Source organism: Panulirus ornatus, chromosome 48 (genome assembly GCF_036320965.1).
Source record: "Panulirus ornatus isolate Po-2019 chromosome 48, ASM3632096v1, whole genome shotgun sequence".
NCBI classification, from domain to species: Eukaryota; Metazoa; Arthropoda; class Malacostraca; order Decapoda; family Palinuridae; genus Panulirus; species Panulirus ornatus.
Window position 1 is genome coordinate 5,653,973 of NC_092271.1, and position 19,109 is coordinate 5,673,081.

A 19,109-nucleotide genomic window follows, 5' to 3' on the forward strand; every position below is an offset into this window, starting at 1 on the left:
ATTATGTCCAGTGGGTGAATGTAGGAGGAGGGTGAGGAACAGTGAGAGAAGTTATCAAAATATATCACATGACCGATGACATGTCATGAGTTTGTTTACGACGTAGTAAAGCAAGAGATGCAGGTTAGGCTTGGCAAGAGCTGGCAATGGCGGAGTTTTATCTTTCCTATCAGATAGCGTGTCGAGAGATTCTGTTTCCGGAGTGGGAAACGATAATTAACTGTGATAAGATAGTGTTGGCTGGCCTGAAGACCCACAGAGGAACCTTCTGCAATCCCTCCTTGCCTTACGCCTTGACGACGTCGCCGCCATTATGGTCAGCAGAGTGGGATACAGTTTGGTGTAAACATTGAAGGTGAGCTGCCGGAGGTGTCACATGGCCAGCTGGTTAGGTTAGTGCAGCCTGTATGGCAACAACTGCTGAACTTACTGTACAACCTGGTGCATCTACTGCCATCATCCACAAACATCATCTACAGTAAGTTGTTCTCTTCACTATTAACTTGTTCTCCTCACTGTTAAGTTGTTCTCTTCTCTACTAAGTTGTTGTCCTCACTGTTAAGTTGCTCTCTTCACTACTAAGTTGTTGTCCTCACTGTTAAGTTGTTCTCTTCTCTCCTAAGTTGTTGTCCTTACTGTTAAGTTGTTCTCTTCACTATTAAGTCGTTGTCCTCACTGTTAAGTTGTTCTCTTCGCTCCTAAGTTGTGATCACTTGAAAGTTATTGTGTTCATTCCTGAGCAACACAGCTGGTGATACAGGGTATAAAAATTTGATTATGTTTAGTTGTCAGACTGCAGGTGTTTGGAGGTCAGACTACCAGTGCCTAGTGCTACAGGTGTTTGGAGGTCAGACCACCAGTGCCTAGTGCTACAGGTGTTTGGAGGTCAGACTACCAGTGCCTAGTGCTACAGGTGTTTGGAGGTCAGACCACCAGTGCCTAGTGCTACGGGTGTTTGGAGGTCAGACTACCAGTGCCTAGTGCCACAGGTGTTTGATGGTCAGACTACCAGTGTCCAGTGCTACGGGTGTTTGGAGGTCAGACTACCAGTGTCCAGTGCTGCAGGTGTTTGGAGGTCATACTACCAGTGTCCAGTGCTGCAGGTGTTTGAAGGTCAGACTACCAGAGTCCAGTGCTGCAGGTGTTTGGAGGTCAGACTACCGGAGGAGTCCAGTGCTGCAGGTGTTTGGAGGTCATACTACCAGAGTCCAGTGCTGCAGGTTTTTGGAGGTCATACTACCAGAGTTCAGTGCTGCAGGTGTTTGGAGGTCTGACCCTTAATATCCTGTTCTACACGGGTTCAAAAGGCCCGGTAATCAGTGTCCTTTCTTGGTGGCATCTTGAAGTGAGGACCTGGTGTTATCAAGTGGTCAGGACCTTAACACAAAGACCTGGTGCTATCAAGTGGTCAGGACCTTAACACAAAGACCTGGTATTATCAAGTGGTCACGACCTTAACACAAAGACCTGGTGTTATCAAGTGGTCACGACCTTAACACAAGGACCTGATGTGATCAAGTGGTTACGACCTAAACACAAAGACTTGGTGTTATCAAGTGGTCAGGACCTTAACACAAAGACCTGGTGTTATCAAGTGGTCACGACCTTAACACAAAGACCTGGTGTTATCAAGTGGTCAGGACCTTAACACAAGGACCTGATGTGATCAAGTGGTCACGACCTAAACACAAAGACTTGGTGTTATCAAGAGGTCACGACCTTAACACAAGGACCTGATGTGATCAAGTGGTCACGACCTAAACACAAAGACCTGGTGTTATCAAGTGTTCAGGACCTTAACACAAAGACCTGGTGTTATCAAGTGGTCAGGACCTTAACACAAAGACCTGGTGTTATCAAGTGGTCAGGACCTTAACACAAAGATCTGGTGTTATCAAGTGGTCACGACCTAAACACAAAGACCTGGTGTTATCAAGTGTTCAGGACCTTAACACAAAGACCTGGTGTTATCAAGTGGTCAGGACCTTTAACACAAGGACCTGGTGTTATCAAGTGGTCAGGACCTTTAACACAAAGACCTGGTGTTATCAAGTGGTCAGGACCTTAAGACAAAGACCTGGTGTTATCAAGTGGTCAAGATTTTAACACAAAGACCTGGTGTTATCAAGTGGTCAGGACCTTAAAACAAAGACCTGATGTTATCAAGTGGTCAGAACCTTAACACAAAGACCTGATGTTATCAAGTGGTCAGGACCTTAACACAAGGACCTGATGTTATCAAGTGGTCAGGACCTTAACACAAAGACCTGATGTTATCAAGTGGTCAGGACCTTAACACAAGGACCTGATGTTATCAAGTGGTCAGGACCTTAACACAAGGACCTGATGTTATCAAGTGGTCAGAACCTTAACACAAGGACCTGATGTTATCAAGTGGTGTCAGGACCTTAACACAAGGACCTGATGTTATCAAGTGGTCAGGACCTTAACACAAGGACCTGATGTTATCAAGTGGTCAGGACCTTAACACAAAGACTTGGTGTCATCAAGTGGTCAGGACCTTAACACAAGGACCTGATGTTATCAAGTGGTCAGGACCTTAACACAAGGACCTGATGTTATCAAGTGGTCAGGACCTTAACACAAGGACCTGATGTTATCAAGTGGTCAGGACCTTAACACAAGGACCTGAAGTTATCAAGTGGTCAGGACCTTAACACAAGGACCTGATGTTATCAAGTGGTCAGGACCTTAACACAAGGACCTGATGTTATCAAGTGGTCAGGACCTTAACACAAGGATCTGACGTTATAAAGTGGTCAGGACCTTAACACAAAGACCTGGTGTTATCAAGTGGTCAAGACCTTAACTCAAGGACCTGGTGTTATCAAGTGGTCACGACCTTAACACAAGGACCTGATGTTATCAAGTGGTCAGGACCTTAACACAAAGACCTGGTGTTATCAAGTGGTCAGGAACTTAACACAAAGACCTGGTGTTATCAAGTGTTCAGGACCTTAACACAAAGACCTGATGTTATCAAGTGGTCAGGACCTTAACACAAGGACCTGATGTTATCAAGTGGTCAGGACCTTAACACAAAGACCTGGTGTTATCAAGTGGTCGAGACCTTAACACAAAGACCTGGTGTTATCAAGTCGTCAGGACCTTAACACAAAGACCTGGTAGTATCAAGTGGTCAGGACCTTAACACAAAGACCTGGTATTATCAAGCGGTCAGGATTTTAACACAAAGACCTGGTGTTATCAAGTGGTCAGGACCTTAAGACAAAGATCTGGTGTTATCAAGTGGTCAGGCCTTTAACTCAAAGATCTGTTGTTATCAAGTGGTCAGGACCTTAACACAAAGACCTGGTGTTATCAAGTGGTAAGGATTTTAACAAAAAGACCTGGTGTTATCAAGAGGTCAGGACCTTAAGACAAAGATCTGGTGTTATCAAATGGTCAGGCCTTTAACACAAAGACCTGGTGTTATCAAGTCGTCAGGACCTTAACAAAAAGACCTGGTGTTATCAAGTGGTCAGGATTTTAACACAAATACCTGGTGTTATCAAGTGGTCAGGACCTTAACACAAATACCTGGTGTTATCAAGTGGTCTGGACCTTAGCACAAAGACCCGGTGTATTCACTGATCAGGACCTTAACACAAAGACCTGGTGTATCCACTGGTCATGACCTTAAGACAAAGACCTGGTGTTATCAAGTGGTCAGGACCTTAACACAAAGACCTGGTGTTATCAAGTGGTCAGGACCTTAACACAAGGACCTGATGTTATCAAGTGGTCAGAACCTTAACACAAAGACCTGGTGTTATTAAGTGGTCAGGAACTTAACACAAAGACCTGGTGTTATCAAGTGTTCATGACCTTAACACAAAGACCTGATGTTATCAAGTGGTCAGGACCTTAACACAAAGACCTGGTGTTATCAAGTGGTCGAGACCTTAACACAAAGACCTGGTGTTATCAAGTGGTCAGGACCTTAACACAAAGACCTGGTAGTATCAAGTGGTCAGGACCTTAACACAAAGACCTGGTATTATCAAGCGGTCAGGATTTTAACACAAAGACCTGGTGTTATCAAGTGGTCAGGACCTTAAGACAAAGATCTGGTGTTATCAAGTGGTCAGGCCTTTAACACAAAGACCTGTTGTTATCAAGTCGTCAGGACCTTAACACAAAGACCTGGTGTTATCAAGTGGTCAGGATTTTAACACAAAGACCTGGTGTTATCAAGAGGTCAGGACCTTAAGACAAAGATCTGGTATTATCAAGTGGTCAGGCCTTTAACACAAAGACCTGGTGTTATCAAGTCGTCAGGACCTTAACACAAAGACCTGGTGTTATCAAGTGGTCAGGACCTTAACACAAAGACCTGGTGTTATCAAGTGGTCAGGACCTTAACACAAATACCTGGTGTTATCAAGTGATCAGGCCTTTAACACAAAGACCTGATGTTATCAAGTGGTGAGGACCTTAACACAAATACCTGGTGTTATCAAGTGGTCAGGCCTTTAACACAAAGACCTGGTGTTATCAAGTGGTCAGGACCTTGATACAAATACCTGGCGTTATCAAGTGACCAGGCCCTTAACACAAAGACCTGGTGTTATCAAGTGTTCAGGACCTTAGCACAAAGACCCGGTGTATTCACTGATCAGGACCTTAACACAAAGACCTGGTGTATCCACTGGTCATGACCTTAAAACAAAGACCTGGTGTTATCAAGTGGTCAGGACTTTAACACAAAGACCTGGTGTTATCAAGTGGTCAGGACCTTAACACAAATACATAGTGTTTTCAAGTGGTCAGGCCATTAACACAAAGACCTGGTGTTATCAAGTGGTCAGGACCTTAAAACAAAGGCCTGGTGTTATCAAGTGGTCGGGACCTTAAAACAAAGACCTGGTGTTATCAAGTGGTCAGGACCTTAACACAAAGACCTGGTGTTATCAAGTGGTCAGGACCTTAACACAAAGACCTGGTGTTTTCAAGTGGTCAGGACCTTGACACAAAGACCTGGTGTTATCAAGTGGTCAGGACCTTAACACAAAGACCTGTTGTTATCAAGTGGTCAGGGCGTAAACAAAAATACCTGGTGTTATCAAATGGTCAGGCCTTTAACACAAAGACCAGGTGTTATCACGTGGTCAGGATTTTAACACAAATACCTATCCAACACAAATACCTATATATATATATATATATATATATATATATATATATATATATATATATATATATATATATATATATATATATATATATATATATATATATATATATATATATATATATATATATATATAATTTTTTTTTTTTTTTCAAACTATTTGCCATTTCCCTTATTAGCGAGGTAGCGTTAAGAACAGAGGACTGGGCCTTTGGGGGAATATCCTCACCTGGCCTCGTTCTCTGTTCCTTCTTTTGGAAAATTAAAAAAAAAAAAACGAGAGGGGAGGATTTCCAGCCCCCCGCTCCCTCCCCTTTTAGTCGCCTTCTACGACACGCAGGGAATACGTGGGAAGTATTCTTTCTCCCCTATCCCCAGGGATATATATATATATATATATATATATATATATATATATATATATATATATATATATATATATATATATATATATATATATATATATATATATATATATATATATATATATATATATATATATATATATATATATATATATATATATATATATATATATATATATATATATATATATATATATATATATATATATATATATATATATATATATATATATATATATATATATATATATATATATATATATATATATATATATATATATATATATATATATATATATATATATATATATATATATATATATATATATATATATATATATATATATATATATATATATATATATATATATATATATATATATATATATATATATATATATATTATTGAAAGTTGATGGAGAGAGGTGGGTGATTATTGGTGCATATGCACCTGGGCATGAGAAGAAAGATCATGAGAGGCAAGTGTTTTGGGAGCAGCTAAATGAGTGTGTTAGCGGTTTTGATGCACGAGACCGGGTTATAGTGATGGGTGATTTGAATGCAAAGGTGAGTAATGTGGCAGTTGAGGGAATAATTGGTATGCATGGGGTGTTCAGTGTTGTAAATGGAAATGGTGAAGAGCTTGTAGATTTATGTGCTGAAAAAGGACTGATGATTGGGAATACCTGGTTTAAAAAGCGAGATATACATAAGTATACTTATGTAAGTAGGAGAGATGGCCAGAGAGCATTATTGGATTACGTGTTAATTGACAGGCGTGCGAAAGAGAGACTTTTGGATGTCAATGTGCTGAGAGGTGCAACTGGAGGGATGTCTGATCATTATCTTGTGGAGGCTAAGGTGAAGATTAGTATGGGTTTTCAGAAAAGAAGAGTGAATGTTGGGGTGAAGAAGGTGGTGAGAGTAAGTGAGATTGGGAAGGAGACCTGTGTGAAGAAGTATCAGGAGAGACTATGTACAGAATGGAAAAAGGTGAGAACAATGGAAGTAAGGGGAGTGGGGGAGGAATGGGATGTATTTAGGGAATCAGTGATGGATTGCGCAAAAGATGCTTGTGGCATGAGAAGAGTGGGAGGTGGGCTGTTTAGAAAGGGTAGTGAGTGGTGGGATGAAGAAGTAAGAGTATTAGTGAAAGAGAAGAGAGAGGCATTTGGACGATTTTTGCAGGGAAAAAATGCAATTGAGTGGGAGAAGTATAAAAGAAAGAGACAGGAGGTCAAGAGAAAGGTGCAAGAGGTGAAAAAAAGGGCAAATGAGAGTTGGGGTGAGAGACTATCAGTAAATTTTAGGGAGAATAAAAAGATGTTCTGGAAGGAGGTAAATAGGGTGCGTAAGACAAGGGAGCAAATGGGAACTTCAGTGAAGGGCGCAAATGGGGAGGTGATAACAAGTAGTGGTGATGTGAGAAGGAGATGGAATGAGTATTTTGAAGGTTTGTTGAATGTGTCTGATGACAGAGTGGCAGATATAGGGTGTTTGGGTCGAGGTGGTGTGCAAAGTGAGAGGGTTAGGGAAAATGATTTGGTAAACAGAGAAGAGGTAGTAAAAGCTTTGCGGAAGATGAAAGCCGGCAAGGCAGCAGGTTTGGATGGTATTGCTGTGGAATTTATTAAAAAAGGGGGTGACTGTATTGTTGACTGGTTGGTAAGGTTATTTAATGTATGTATGACTCATGGTGAGGTGCCTGAGGATTGGCGGAATGCGTGCATAGTGCCATTGTACAAAGGCAAAGGGGATAAGAGTGAGTGCTCAAATTACAGAGGTATAAGTTTGTTGAGTATTCCTGGTAAATTATATGGGAGGGTATTGATTGAGAGGGTGAAGGCATGTACAGAGCATCAGATTGGGGAAGAGCAGTGTGGTTTCAGAAGTGGTAGAGGATGTGTGGATCAGGTGTTTGCTTTGAAGAATGTATGTGAGAAATACTTAGAAAAGCAAATGGATTTGTATGTAGCATTTATGGATCTGGAGAAGGCATATGATAGAGTTGATAGAGATGCTCTGTGGAAGGTATTAAGAATATATGGTGTGGGAGGCAAGTTGTTAGAAGCAGTGAAAAGTTTTTATCGAGGATGTAAGGCGTGTGTACGTGTAGGAAGAGAGGAAAGTGATTGGTTCTCAGTGAATGTAGGTTTGCGGCAGGGGTGTGTGATGTCTCCATGGTTGTTTAATTTGTTTATGGATGGGGTTGTTAGGGAGGTAAATGCAAGAGTCTTGGAAAGAGGGGCAAGTATGAAGTCTGTTGGGGATGAGAGAGCTTGGGAAGTGAGTCAGTTGTTGTTCGCTGATGATACAGCGCTGGTGGCGGATTCATGTGAGAAACTGCAGAAGCTGGTGACGGAGTTTGGTAAAGTGTGTGGAAGAAGAAAGTTAAGAGTAAATGTGAATAAGAGCAAGGTTATTAGGTACAGTAGGGTTGAGGGTCAAGTCAATTGGGAGGTGAGTTTGAATGGTGAAAAACTGGAGGAAGTGAAGTGTTTTAGATATCTGGGAGTGGATCTGTCAGCGGATGGAACCATGGAAGCGGAAGTGGATCATAGGGTGGGGGAGGGGGCGAAAATTTTGGGAGCCTTGAAAAATGTGTGGAAGTCGAGAACATTATCCCGGAAAGCAAAAATGGGTATGTTTGAAGGAATAGTAGTTCCAACAATGTTGTATGGTTGCGAGGCGTGGGCTATGGATAGAGTTGTGCGCAGGAGGATGGATGTGCTGGAAATGAGATGTTTGAGGACAATGTGTGGTGTGAGGTGGTTTGATCGAGTAAGTAACGTAAGGGTAAGAGAGATGTGTGGAAATAAAAAGAGCGTGGTTGAGAGAGCAGAAGAGGGTGTTTTAAAATGGTTTGGGCACATGGAGAGAATGAGTGAGGAAAGATTGACCAAGAGGATATATGTGTCGGAGGTGGAGGGAACGAGGAGAAGAGGGAGACCAAATTGGAGGTGGAAAGATGGAGTGAAAAAGATTTTGTGTGATCGGGGCCTGAACATGCAGGAGGGTGAAAGGAGGGCAAGGAATAGAGTGAATTGGAGCGATGTGGTATACAGGGGTTGACGTGCTGTCAGTGGATTGAATCAAGGCATGTGAAGCGTCCGGGGTAAACCATGGAAAGCTGTGTAGGTATGTATATTTGTGTGTGTGGACGTGTGTATGTACATGTGTATGGGGGGGGTTGGGCCATTTCTTTCGTCTGTTTCCTTGCGCTACCTCGCAAACGCGGGAGACAGCGACAAAGTATAAAAAAAAAAAAAAAAAAAAATATATATATATATATATATATCGAGGATTTATCGAGGATGTAAGGCATGTGTACGTGTAGGAAGAGAGGAAAGTGATTGGTTCTCAGTGAATGTAGGTTTGCGGCAGGGGTGTGTGATGTCTCCATGGTTGTTTAATTTGTTTATGGATGGGGTTGTTAGGGAGGTAAATGCAAGAGTTTTGGAAAGAGGGGCAAGTATGAAGTCTGTTGGGGATGAGAGAGCTTGGGAAGTGAGTCAGTTGTTGTTCGCTGATGATACAGCGCTGGTGGCTGATTCATGTGAGAAACTGCAGAAGCTGGTGACTGAGTTTGGAAAAGTGTGTGGAAGAAGAAAGTTAAGAGTAAATGTGAATAAGAGCAAGGTTATTAGGTACAGTAGGGTTGAGGGTCAAGTCAATTGGGAGGTGAGTTTGAATGGAGAAAAACTGGAGGAAGTGAAGTGTTTTAGATACCTGGGAGTGGATCTGGCAGCGGATGGAACCATGGAAGCGGAAGTGGATCATAGGGTGGGGGAGGGGGCGAAAATCCTGGGAGCCTTGAAGAATGTGTGGAAGTCGAGAACATTATCTCGGAAAGCAAAAATGGGTATGTTTGAAGGAATAGTGGTTCCAACAATGTTGTATGGTTGCGAGGCGTGGGCTATGGATAGAGTTGTGCGCAGGAGGATGGATGTGCTGGAAATGAGATGTTTGAGGACAATGTGTGGTGTGAGGTGGTTTGATCGAGTGAGTAACGTAAGGGTAAGAGAGATGTGTGGAAATAAAAAGAGCGTGGTTGAGAGAGCAGAAGAGGGTGTTTTGAAGTGGTTTGGGCACATGGAGAGGATGAGTGAGGAAAGATTGACCAAGAGGATATATGTGTCGGAGGTGGAGGGAACAAGGAGAAGAACGAGACCAAATTGGAGGTGGAAAGATGGAGTGAAAAAGATTTTGTGTGATCGGGGCCTGAACATGCAGGAGGGTGAAAGGAGGGCAAGGAATAGAGTGAATTGGAGCGATGTGGTATACCGGGGTTGACGTGCTGTCAGTGGATTGAAGCAGGGCATGTGAAGCGTCTGGGGTAAACCATGGAAAGCTGTGTAGGTATGTATATTTGCGTGTGTGGACGTATGTATATACATGTGTATGGGGGGGGGGTTGGGCCATTTCTTTCGTCTGTTTCCTTGCGCTACCTCGCAAACGCGGGAGACAGCGACAAAGTATAATAGAAAATAGAATATATATATATATATATATATATATATTTTTTTTTTTGCCGCTGTCTCCCGCGTTTGCGAGGTAGCGCAAGGAAACAGACGAAAGAAATGGCCCAACCCACCCCCATACACATGCCTTGATTCAATCCACTGACAGCACGTCAACCCCGGTATACCACATCGCTCTAATTCACTCTATTCTTTGCCCTCCTTTCACCCTCCTGCATGTTCAGGCCCCGATCACACAAAATCTTTTTCACTCCATCTTTCCACCTCCAATTTGGTCTCCCTCTTCTCCTCGTTCCCTCCACCTCCGACACATATATCCTCTTGGTCAATCTTTCCTCACTCATTCTCTCCATGTGACCAAACCATTTCAAAACACCCTCTTCTGCTCTCTCAACCACGCTCTTTTTATTTCCACACATCTCTCTTACCCTTACGTTGCTCACTCGATCAAACCACCTCACACCACACATTGTCCTCAAACATCTCATTTCCAGCACATCCATCCTCATGCGCAGAACTCTATCCATAGTCCACGCCTCGCAACCATACAACATTGTTGGAACCACTATTCCTTCAAACATACCCATTTTTGCTTTCCGAGATAATGTTCTCGACTTCCACACATTCTTCAAGGCTCCCAGAATTTTCGCCCCCTCCCCCACCCTATGATCCACTTCCGCTTCCATGGTTCCATCCGCTGCCAGATCCACTCCCAGATATCTAAAACACTTCACTTCCTCCAGTTTTTCTCCATTCAAACTCACCTCCCAATTGACTTGACCCTCAACCCTACTGTACCTAATAACCTTGCTCTTATTCACATTTACTCTTAACTTTCTTCTTTCACACACTTTACCAAACTCAGTCACCAGCTTCTGCAGTTTCTCACATGAATCAGCCACCAGCGCTGTATCATCAGCGAACAACTGACTCACTTCCCAAGCTCTCTCATCCCCAACAGACTTCATACTTGCCCCTCTTTCCAAAACTCTTGCATTCACCTCCCAGCAACCCCATCCATAAACAAATTAAACAACCATGGAGACATCACACACCCCTGCCGCAAACCTACTATATATATACTATATATATACATATATATATATATATATATATATATATATATATATATATATATATATATATATATATATATATATATATATATATATATATATATTATCCCTGGGGATAGGGGAGAAAGAATACTTCCCACGTATTCCCTGCGTGTCGTAGAAGGCGACTAAAAGGGGAGGGAGCGGGTGGCTGGAAATCCTCCCCTCTCGTTTTTTTTTAATTTTCCAAAAGAAGGAACAGAGAAGGGGGCCAGGTGAGGATTTTCCCTCTAAGGCCCAGTCCTCTGTTCTTAACGCTATCTCGCAAATGCGGGAAATGGCGAATCGTATGAAAAAAAAAAAAAAAAAAAAAATATATATATATATATATATATATATATATATATATATATATATATATATATATATATATACATATATATATATGATTTATCAAAAAAGGGTGACTGTGTTCTTGATTGGTTGGTAAGGATATTCAGTGTATGTATGAACTATGGTGAACTGCTTGAGGATTGGCAGAATGTATGCATAGTGCCATTGTACAAAGGCAAAGGGGTTAAAGGTGAGTGTTCAAATACAGAGGCATAAGTTTGTTGAGTATTCCTGGGAAATCATATGGGAAGATATTGACTGAAAGGGTAAAGGCATGTACTGAGCATCACACTGGGGAAGAGCAGTGTGGTTTTAGAAGTGGTAGAGGATGTGTGAATCAGGAGTTTGCTTTCAAGAATGTATGTGAGAAATACTTATAAAACAAATGGATTTGTTTGTTGCCTTTATGGATCTGCAAAACGCATATAATAGGGTTGCTAGAGATGGTTTGTGGAAGGTTTTAAGAGCATATGGTGTGGGAGGTAAATTGCTAGAGGCAATGAAAATTTTCTAACAAGGATGTAAGGCATTTGCACGAATAGGAAGAGAGAAGAGTGATTGGTTCCTAGTGAGTATTGGTCTGCAGTCAGGGGTGTGTGATTTTCGCTTGGTTGTTTAATTTGTTTATGGATGGGTGGTTAGGGAAGTAAATGCAAGTTTTGAAGAGAGGGGCGAGTATACAGTCTGTTGTGGATGAGAGGGCCTGGGAAGTGAGTCAGATGTTGTTCGCCGAGGATACAGCTCTAGTGGCTGATTCATGTGAGAAACTGCAGAAGCTGGTGACTGAGTTTGGAAAAGTGTGTGAAAAGAGAAAGTTAGAGTAAATGTGAATACGAACAAGGTTATTTGGTTCAGAAGGGTTGAGGGACAAGTAAATTGGGATGTAAGTTTCAATGTAGAAAAATTGGAGGAAGTGAAGTGTTTACGATATCTGGGATTGAACTTAGCAGCAAATGGAACCATGGAAGCGGAAGTGAGTCACAGGGTGGGGGAATGGGCGAAGGTTCTGGCAGCGATGAAGAATATGTGGAAGGAAAGAGCGTTATTTTGAAGAGCATAAATGGATATGTTTGAAGGAATAGTTGTTTCAACAATGTTATATGGTTGCGAGCCATAGGCCATATATAGGGTTGTACGGAGGAAAGTGGATGTGTTGGAAATGAAATGTTTGGGGACAATATGTGGAGTAAGGTGGTTTGATCGGGTAAGTAATGTAAGGGTAAGAGAGGCGTGGAAATAGAGAGTGTGGTTGAAAGAGCAGAAGAGGGTGTGTTGAAATGGTTTGGACATATGGAAAGAATGACTGAGGAAAGATTGACAAAGAGGATACATCTGTCAGAGGTGGAGGAACAAGGAGAAGTGGGAGGCCAACCTGGAGGTAGAGGGATGGAGTGTAAAAGATTTTGAGCGATCGGGGCCTGAACATACAGGAGGTGAGAGGCGTGCAAGGAATAGAGTGAATTGGAACGATGTGGTATACCGGGGTCGACGTGCTGTCAATTGACTGAACCAGGGCATGTGAAACGTCTTGGGTAAACTATGGAAAGGTCTGTGGGGCCTGTATGTGGATAGGGAGCTGTGGTTTCGGTGCATTACACTTGACAGCTAGAGACTGAGTGTGAACGAATGTGACCTTTTCGTCTGTTTTTCTGGCGCTGCCTCGCTGAAGCAGGGGATAGCGATACTGTTTTCCTGTGGGGCGGGGTAGCGACAGGAATGGATGAAGGGAAGCAAGTATGAATATGTACATGTGTATGTATGTAACGTCTGCGTATTTGTATGCATATGTATATGTTGACATGTATATATATGTATGTGCGTATGCGGGCGTTTATGTATATATATGTGTATATTGTTAAGTACTGCCTCCACCCCTTACATTAAACGTTGTATAATCAGCCCGTTAAAACTTAACCCTAAAATAACGGCTTCTGTTAAGAGAAAGATTTCGGCTAGACAGATTCCCTTATCGTCTCGATAACATCTCTTGACAGCAGACGGCCGTAATTATATACATACTTTCCATCTTGTTACGTTGGTCAAATATCAAACACAGTGGTAAAAAGTTATAAGAATATATTCATAATAGCAAAATTAACATGGTTCTCTTGTAAGATAATCTATACTTGATTCCTCTCTCTATCTTACTTTACTTAACAACTATTTGGTAAATATACAGGCCTTAATTACATAACATTAGTATTTGAAGTGACTGAGATGTGTACAGATTACGTTATACATTTACCAACAGCTTTGTGTCACATTCTTTCTCTGTGGCCATTCGTGAGATAGAGTTGTAAACAAGTGCGAACATATTTCCTTCTAGAATACAAATGCTTCCTATTTACTTTCTCTTGTCTCTTACATATGTCTCGTCCTTCTACATTTTGTAATAAGTAAAAACATCTATAATCTATTTATCTACAATCTATCAAACAAAACTTTCTATTACAACATACAATAACAAGACCCCTATGACGTATATGCAGTCCAGAGTATATTGATATGAGTTTGAGAAGATATATTCTATTGGATCTGAGTTAAAGTATCCTAGATCTTTCATTGATAAATCCCTTAAGTTAGCAAAGAAATCATTTCATGGAGTTGAGCCCAAACCTCCCATTAACACCAAGAATCTTTTAGTTCTCCCCTTTGATAATAATTTCACTTTGCTTCCCATGTTGCTTAAATCCTTTAATGTAAATGTTGCCTTCAGCAACAATATTACTATAAAGAATATCTTAATCAAGAATTCACCAGAAGATTCTCCTGAGTGCATCTATAAAGTGCCATGCAGAAATTGTGATAAGTTTTATGTTGGGCAGACTGGTAAGGATCTTTATCTTAGACTCAAGCAACATAAGTATAGTATAAGAACAGGACAAGAATAAAATGCCTTGTTTAATCATGTTAGAAACTATGATCATTGTATTGACTGGAGTAATGCCATCTCAGTTATTAACTCTAACTACAGTACCACGAGAAATACAATTGAATCTTCTATAATTAGATACACAAATATCAGTGATGGTCTATACAGATTGGCTAACTTTATTATTGATAAAATTTGTAAACAATTCACCTTCTTGTTTACTTAATAAGTTTATGATACTCTTGTTGTCTGACTTGGGCAATCGCATGATTACCAAAAGGCGTCCTAGCTACGTCTCTTCATTGTATATCGACTGAGCTTATATTTCTCTCTTCAGTCTTCCCTGATGATGTGATTATTACACGAAGGTGCACTTGGGAACTTATAGTATTTCATTTTCCCCGTGGGCTCATAGGAATATACTTGATCACGCACAAAATTGTGATCCTTAACAATATATATATATATATATATATATATATATATATATATATGTTTTTTTTTTTTTTTTTTTTTTTTGCCGCTGTCTCCCGCGTTTGCGAGGTAGCGCAAGGAAACAGACGAAAGAAATGGCCCAACCCACCCCCATACACATGTATATACATACGTCCACACACGCAAATATACATACCTACACAGCTTTCCATGGTTTACCCCAGACGCTTCACATGCCCTGATTCAATCCACTGACAGCACGTCAACCCCGGTATACCACATCGCTCCAATTCACTCTATTCCTTGCCCTCCTTTCACACTCCTGCATGTTCAGGCCCCGATCACACAAAATCTTTTTCACTCCATCTTTCCACCTCCAAATTGGTCTCCCTCTTCTCCTCGTTCCCTCCACCTCCGACACATATATCCTCTTGGTCAATCTTTCCTCACTCATTCTCTCCATGTGCCCAAACCATTTCAAAACACCCTCTTCTGCTCTCTCAACCACGCTCTTTTTATTTCCACACATCTCTCTTACCCTTACATTACTTACTCGATCAAACCACCTCACACCACACATTGTCCTCAAACATCTCATTTCCAGCACATCCATCCTCCTGCGCACCACTCTATCCATAGCCCACGCCTCGCAACCATACAACATTGTTGGAACCACTATTCCTTCAAACATATCCATTTTTGCTTTCCGAGATAATGTTCTCGACTTCCACACATTCTTCAAGGCTCCCAGAATTTTCGCCCCCTCCCCCATCCTATGATCCACTTCCGCTTCCATGGTTCCATCCGCTGCCAGATCCACTCCCAGATATCTAAAACACTTTACTTCCTCCAGTTTTTCTCCATTCAAACTCACCTCCCAATTGACTTGACCCTCAACCCTACTGTACCTAATAACCTTGCTCTTATTCACATTTACTCTTAACTTTCTTCTTTCACACACTTTACCAAACTCAGTCACCAGCTTCTGCAGTTTCTCACATGAATCAGCCACCAGCGCTGTATCATCAGCGAACAACAACTGACTCACTTCCCAAGCTCTCTCATCCCCAACAGACTTCATACTTGCCCCTCTTTCCAAAACTCTTGCATTCACCTCCCTAACAACCCCATCCATAAACAAATTAAACAACCATGGAGACATCACACACCCCTGCCGCAAACCTACATTCACTGAGAACCAATCACTTTCCTCTCTTCCTACACGTACACATGCCTTACATCCTCGATAAAAACTTTTCACTGCTTCTAACAACTTGCCTCCCACACCATATATTCTTAATACCTTCCACAGAGCATCTCTATCAACTCTATCATATGCCTTCTCCAAATCCATAAATGCTACATAGAAATCCATTTGCTTTTCTAAGTATTTCTCACATACATTCTTCAAAGCAAACACCTGATCCACACATCCTCTACCACTTCTGAAACCACACTGCTCTTCCCCAGTCTGATGCTCTGTACCTGCCTTCACCCTCTCAATCAATACCCTCCCATATAATTTACCAGGAATACTCAACAAACTTATACCTCTGTAATTTGAGCACTCACTCTTATCCCCTTTGCCTTTGTACAAAGGCACTATGCACGCATTCCGCCAATCCTCAGGCACCTCACCATGAGTCATACATACATTAAATAACCTTACCAACCAGTCAACAATACAGTCACCCCCTTTTTTAATAAATTCCACTGCAATACCATCCAAACCTGCTGCCTTGCCGGCTTTCATCTTCCGCAAAGCTTTCACTACCTCTTATCTGTTTACCAAATCATTTTCCCTAACCCTCTCACTTTGCACACCACCTCGACCAAAACACCCTATATCTGCCACTCTATCATCAAACTCTACCTTCCTCTTGGCCGGGGATGTCAGAAGCAAATTGTCAACACAGCAGATGACAGCTTGGCTGATCGAGTCGTGGCGCCATCTGTTGACTGCAACAAATAGATGCCAGATATCGCCTTCACGATTTCCGAAGTAGATCTTCCTTGGTCAAATCCTACCCAGCTGAGGTATGAGGTGAAATACACCTTTACGATCAATTGGACGCGGGTCGTCAACGGCGAAGGAGCTGAGGACAAGTGAATCTACATTTTCATCATGGCTGAGATTCCCGTCGAGTGAATTACTGCAACGGTTCGTTCACTGTACGTAGTAGATAATCACTTTATCTCTGTGATTATATGGTTACCATCTGAAACGAAAAGAAAATAGAACGTTTATGAGAAAACTGTGTTGCCAAGCCTCTTGTATGTGTTACGAAAACTAATTGTGTTACCGAACTTACTGATTGTGTTAGACTTTGCGATCAGAGCACTTGCTGCCGTTACAATACTCCATATTCAGTTACTGAAACTGGACAGTGTGTTGTGCTACCAGTAGCCAAGTGTTACTGGAACTGCAACACTGTTCAGCTGGTGTTTCTCTGAACAAGATAATCATCTGAGGTCCACACATCTACCAGGAGATGCACCTCTAGCCCTTTCATCTGCAACTACGGCAATACAGCGTTTGGTTCATCTGGCCTCCGTCTGCGCCACACTGCACTGAACCAAGTGGCCGGAAGTCAGCACCACAAGTAAAGCATCCTCCTCGAAGGCTCAGAGTGGGGTGCCTAAATGTGTGTGGATGTAACCAAGATGTGAAGACCCTTACTGGAAAAACAATCACTCTTGAAGTAGAACCTTCAGACACAATTGAAAATGTGAAGGAAAATAGTGAAATTGGAAAAAAAATGTAGCTTAGACATTGAAGCTTATTGATACAGTGGTTAAATTGATGAGAACTGCTATTGACGTTTGTGTAAATAAATTATACATTTCCTTTTTTCCATAGCCAGAGGTTGAACCATTATGTGACATTCATTTTTTTCATTCATTTCAAGCTAGAAGTTTCAGTTTTCTAAATTGTTTCTTACATTTTTCATATGTATATATATGTATGTGTGTGTGTGTGTATATGTGCGTATGTATGTGTATGTGTGTGTATGTGTATATGTATATATATATATGTATATTATCCCTGGGGATAGGGGTGAAAGAATACTTCCCACGTATTCCTCGCGTGTCGTAGAAAGCGACTAGAGGGGACGGGAGCGGGGGGCCAGAAATCCTCCCCTCCTTGTATTAACTTTCTAAAATGGGAAACAGAAGAAGGAGTCACGCGGGGAGTGCTCATCCTCCTCTAAGGCTCAGAGTGGGGTGCCTAAATGTGTGTGGATGTAACCAAGATGTGAAAAAAGGAGAGATAGGTAGTATGTTTGAGGAAAGGAACCTGGATGTTTTGACTCTGAGTGAAACGAAGCTCAAGGGTAAAGGGGAAGAGTGGTTTGGGAATGTCTGGGGAGTAAAGTCAGGGGTTAGTGAGAGGACAAGAGCGAGGGAAGGAGTAGCAATACTCCTGAAACAGGAGTTGTGGGAGTATGTGATAGAGTGTAAGAAAGTAAATTCTCGATTAATATGGGTAAAACTGAAAGTTGATGGAGAGAGGTGGGTGATTATTGGTGCATATGCACCTAGGCATGAGAAGAAAGATCAAGAGAGGCAAGTGTTTTGGGAGCAGCTGAATGAGTGTGTTAGTGGTTTGATGCACGAGACCGGGTTATAGTGATGGGTGATTTGAATGCAAAGGTGAGTAATGTGGCAGTTGAGGGAATAATTGGTATACATGGGGTGTTCTGTGTTGTAAATGGAAATGGTGAAGAGCTTGTAGATTTATGTGCTGAAAAAGGACTGATGATTGGGAATACCTGGTTTAAAAAGCGAGATATACATAAGTATACTTATGTAAGTAGGAGAGATGGCCAGAGAGCGTTATTGGATTACGTTTTAATTGACAGGCGTGCGAAAGAGAGACTTTTGGATGTTACTGTGCTGAGAGGTGCAACTGGAGGGATGTCTGATCATTATCTTGTGGAGGCTAAGGTGAAGATTTGTATGGGTTTTCAGAAAAGAAGAGTGAATGTTGGGGTGAAGAGGGTGGCGAGAGTAAGTGAGCTTGAGAAGGAGACCTGTGTGAGGAAGTACCAGGAGAGACTGAGTACAGAATGGAAAAAGGTGAGAACAATGGAAGTAAGGGGAGTGGGGGAGGAATGGGAGGTATTTAGGGAATCAGTGATGGATTGCGCAAAAGATGCTTGTGGCATGAGAAGAGTGGGAGGTGGGTTGATTAGAAAGGGTAGTGAGTGGTGGGATGAAGAAGTAAGAGTATTAGTGAAAGAGGCATTTGGACGATTTTTGCAGGGAAAAAATGCAATGGAGTGGGAGATGTATAAAAGAAAGAGACAGGAGGTCAAGAGAAAGGTGCAAGAGGTGAAAAAAAGGGCAAAT

At 41.7% G+C, this 19,109-nt stretch overlaps 1 protein-coding gene across 1 annotated transcript in view; it reads left to right on the plus strand.

Moving 5' to 3' along the window:
* The first annotated feature begins 293 nt into the window (after positions 1–293).
* The window catches only part of LOC139764059 (uncharacterized), a 111,005-nt gene continuing 92,189 nt past the window's right edge, over positions 294–19,109 (plus strand). Inside the window, exon 1 of the mRNA XM_071690514.1 lies at positions 294–478. Coding sequence (XP_071546615.1) covers positions 408–478 — 71 coding nt within the window. The 5' untranslated portion in view covers positions 294–407. The remainder of the gene's footprint in view (positions 479–19,109) is intronic.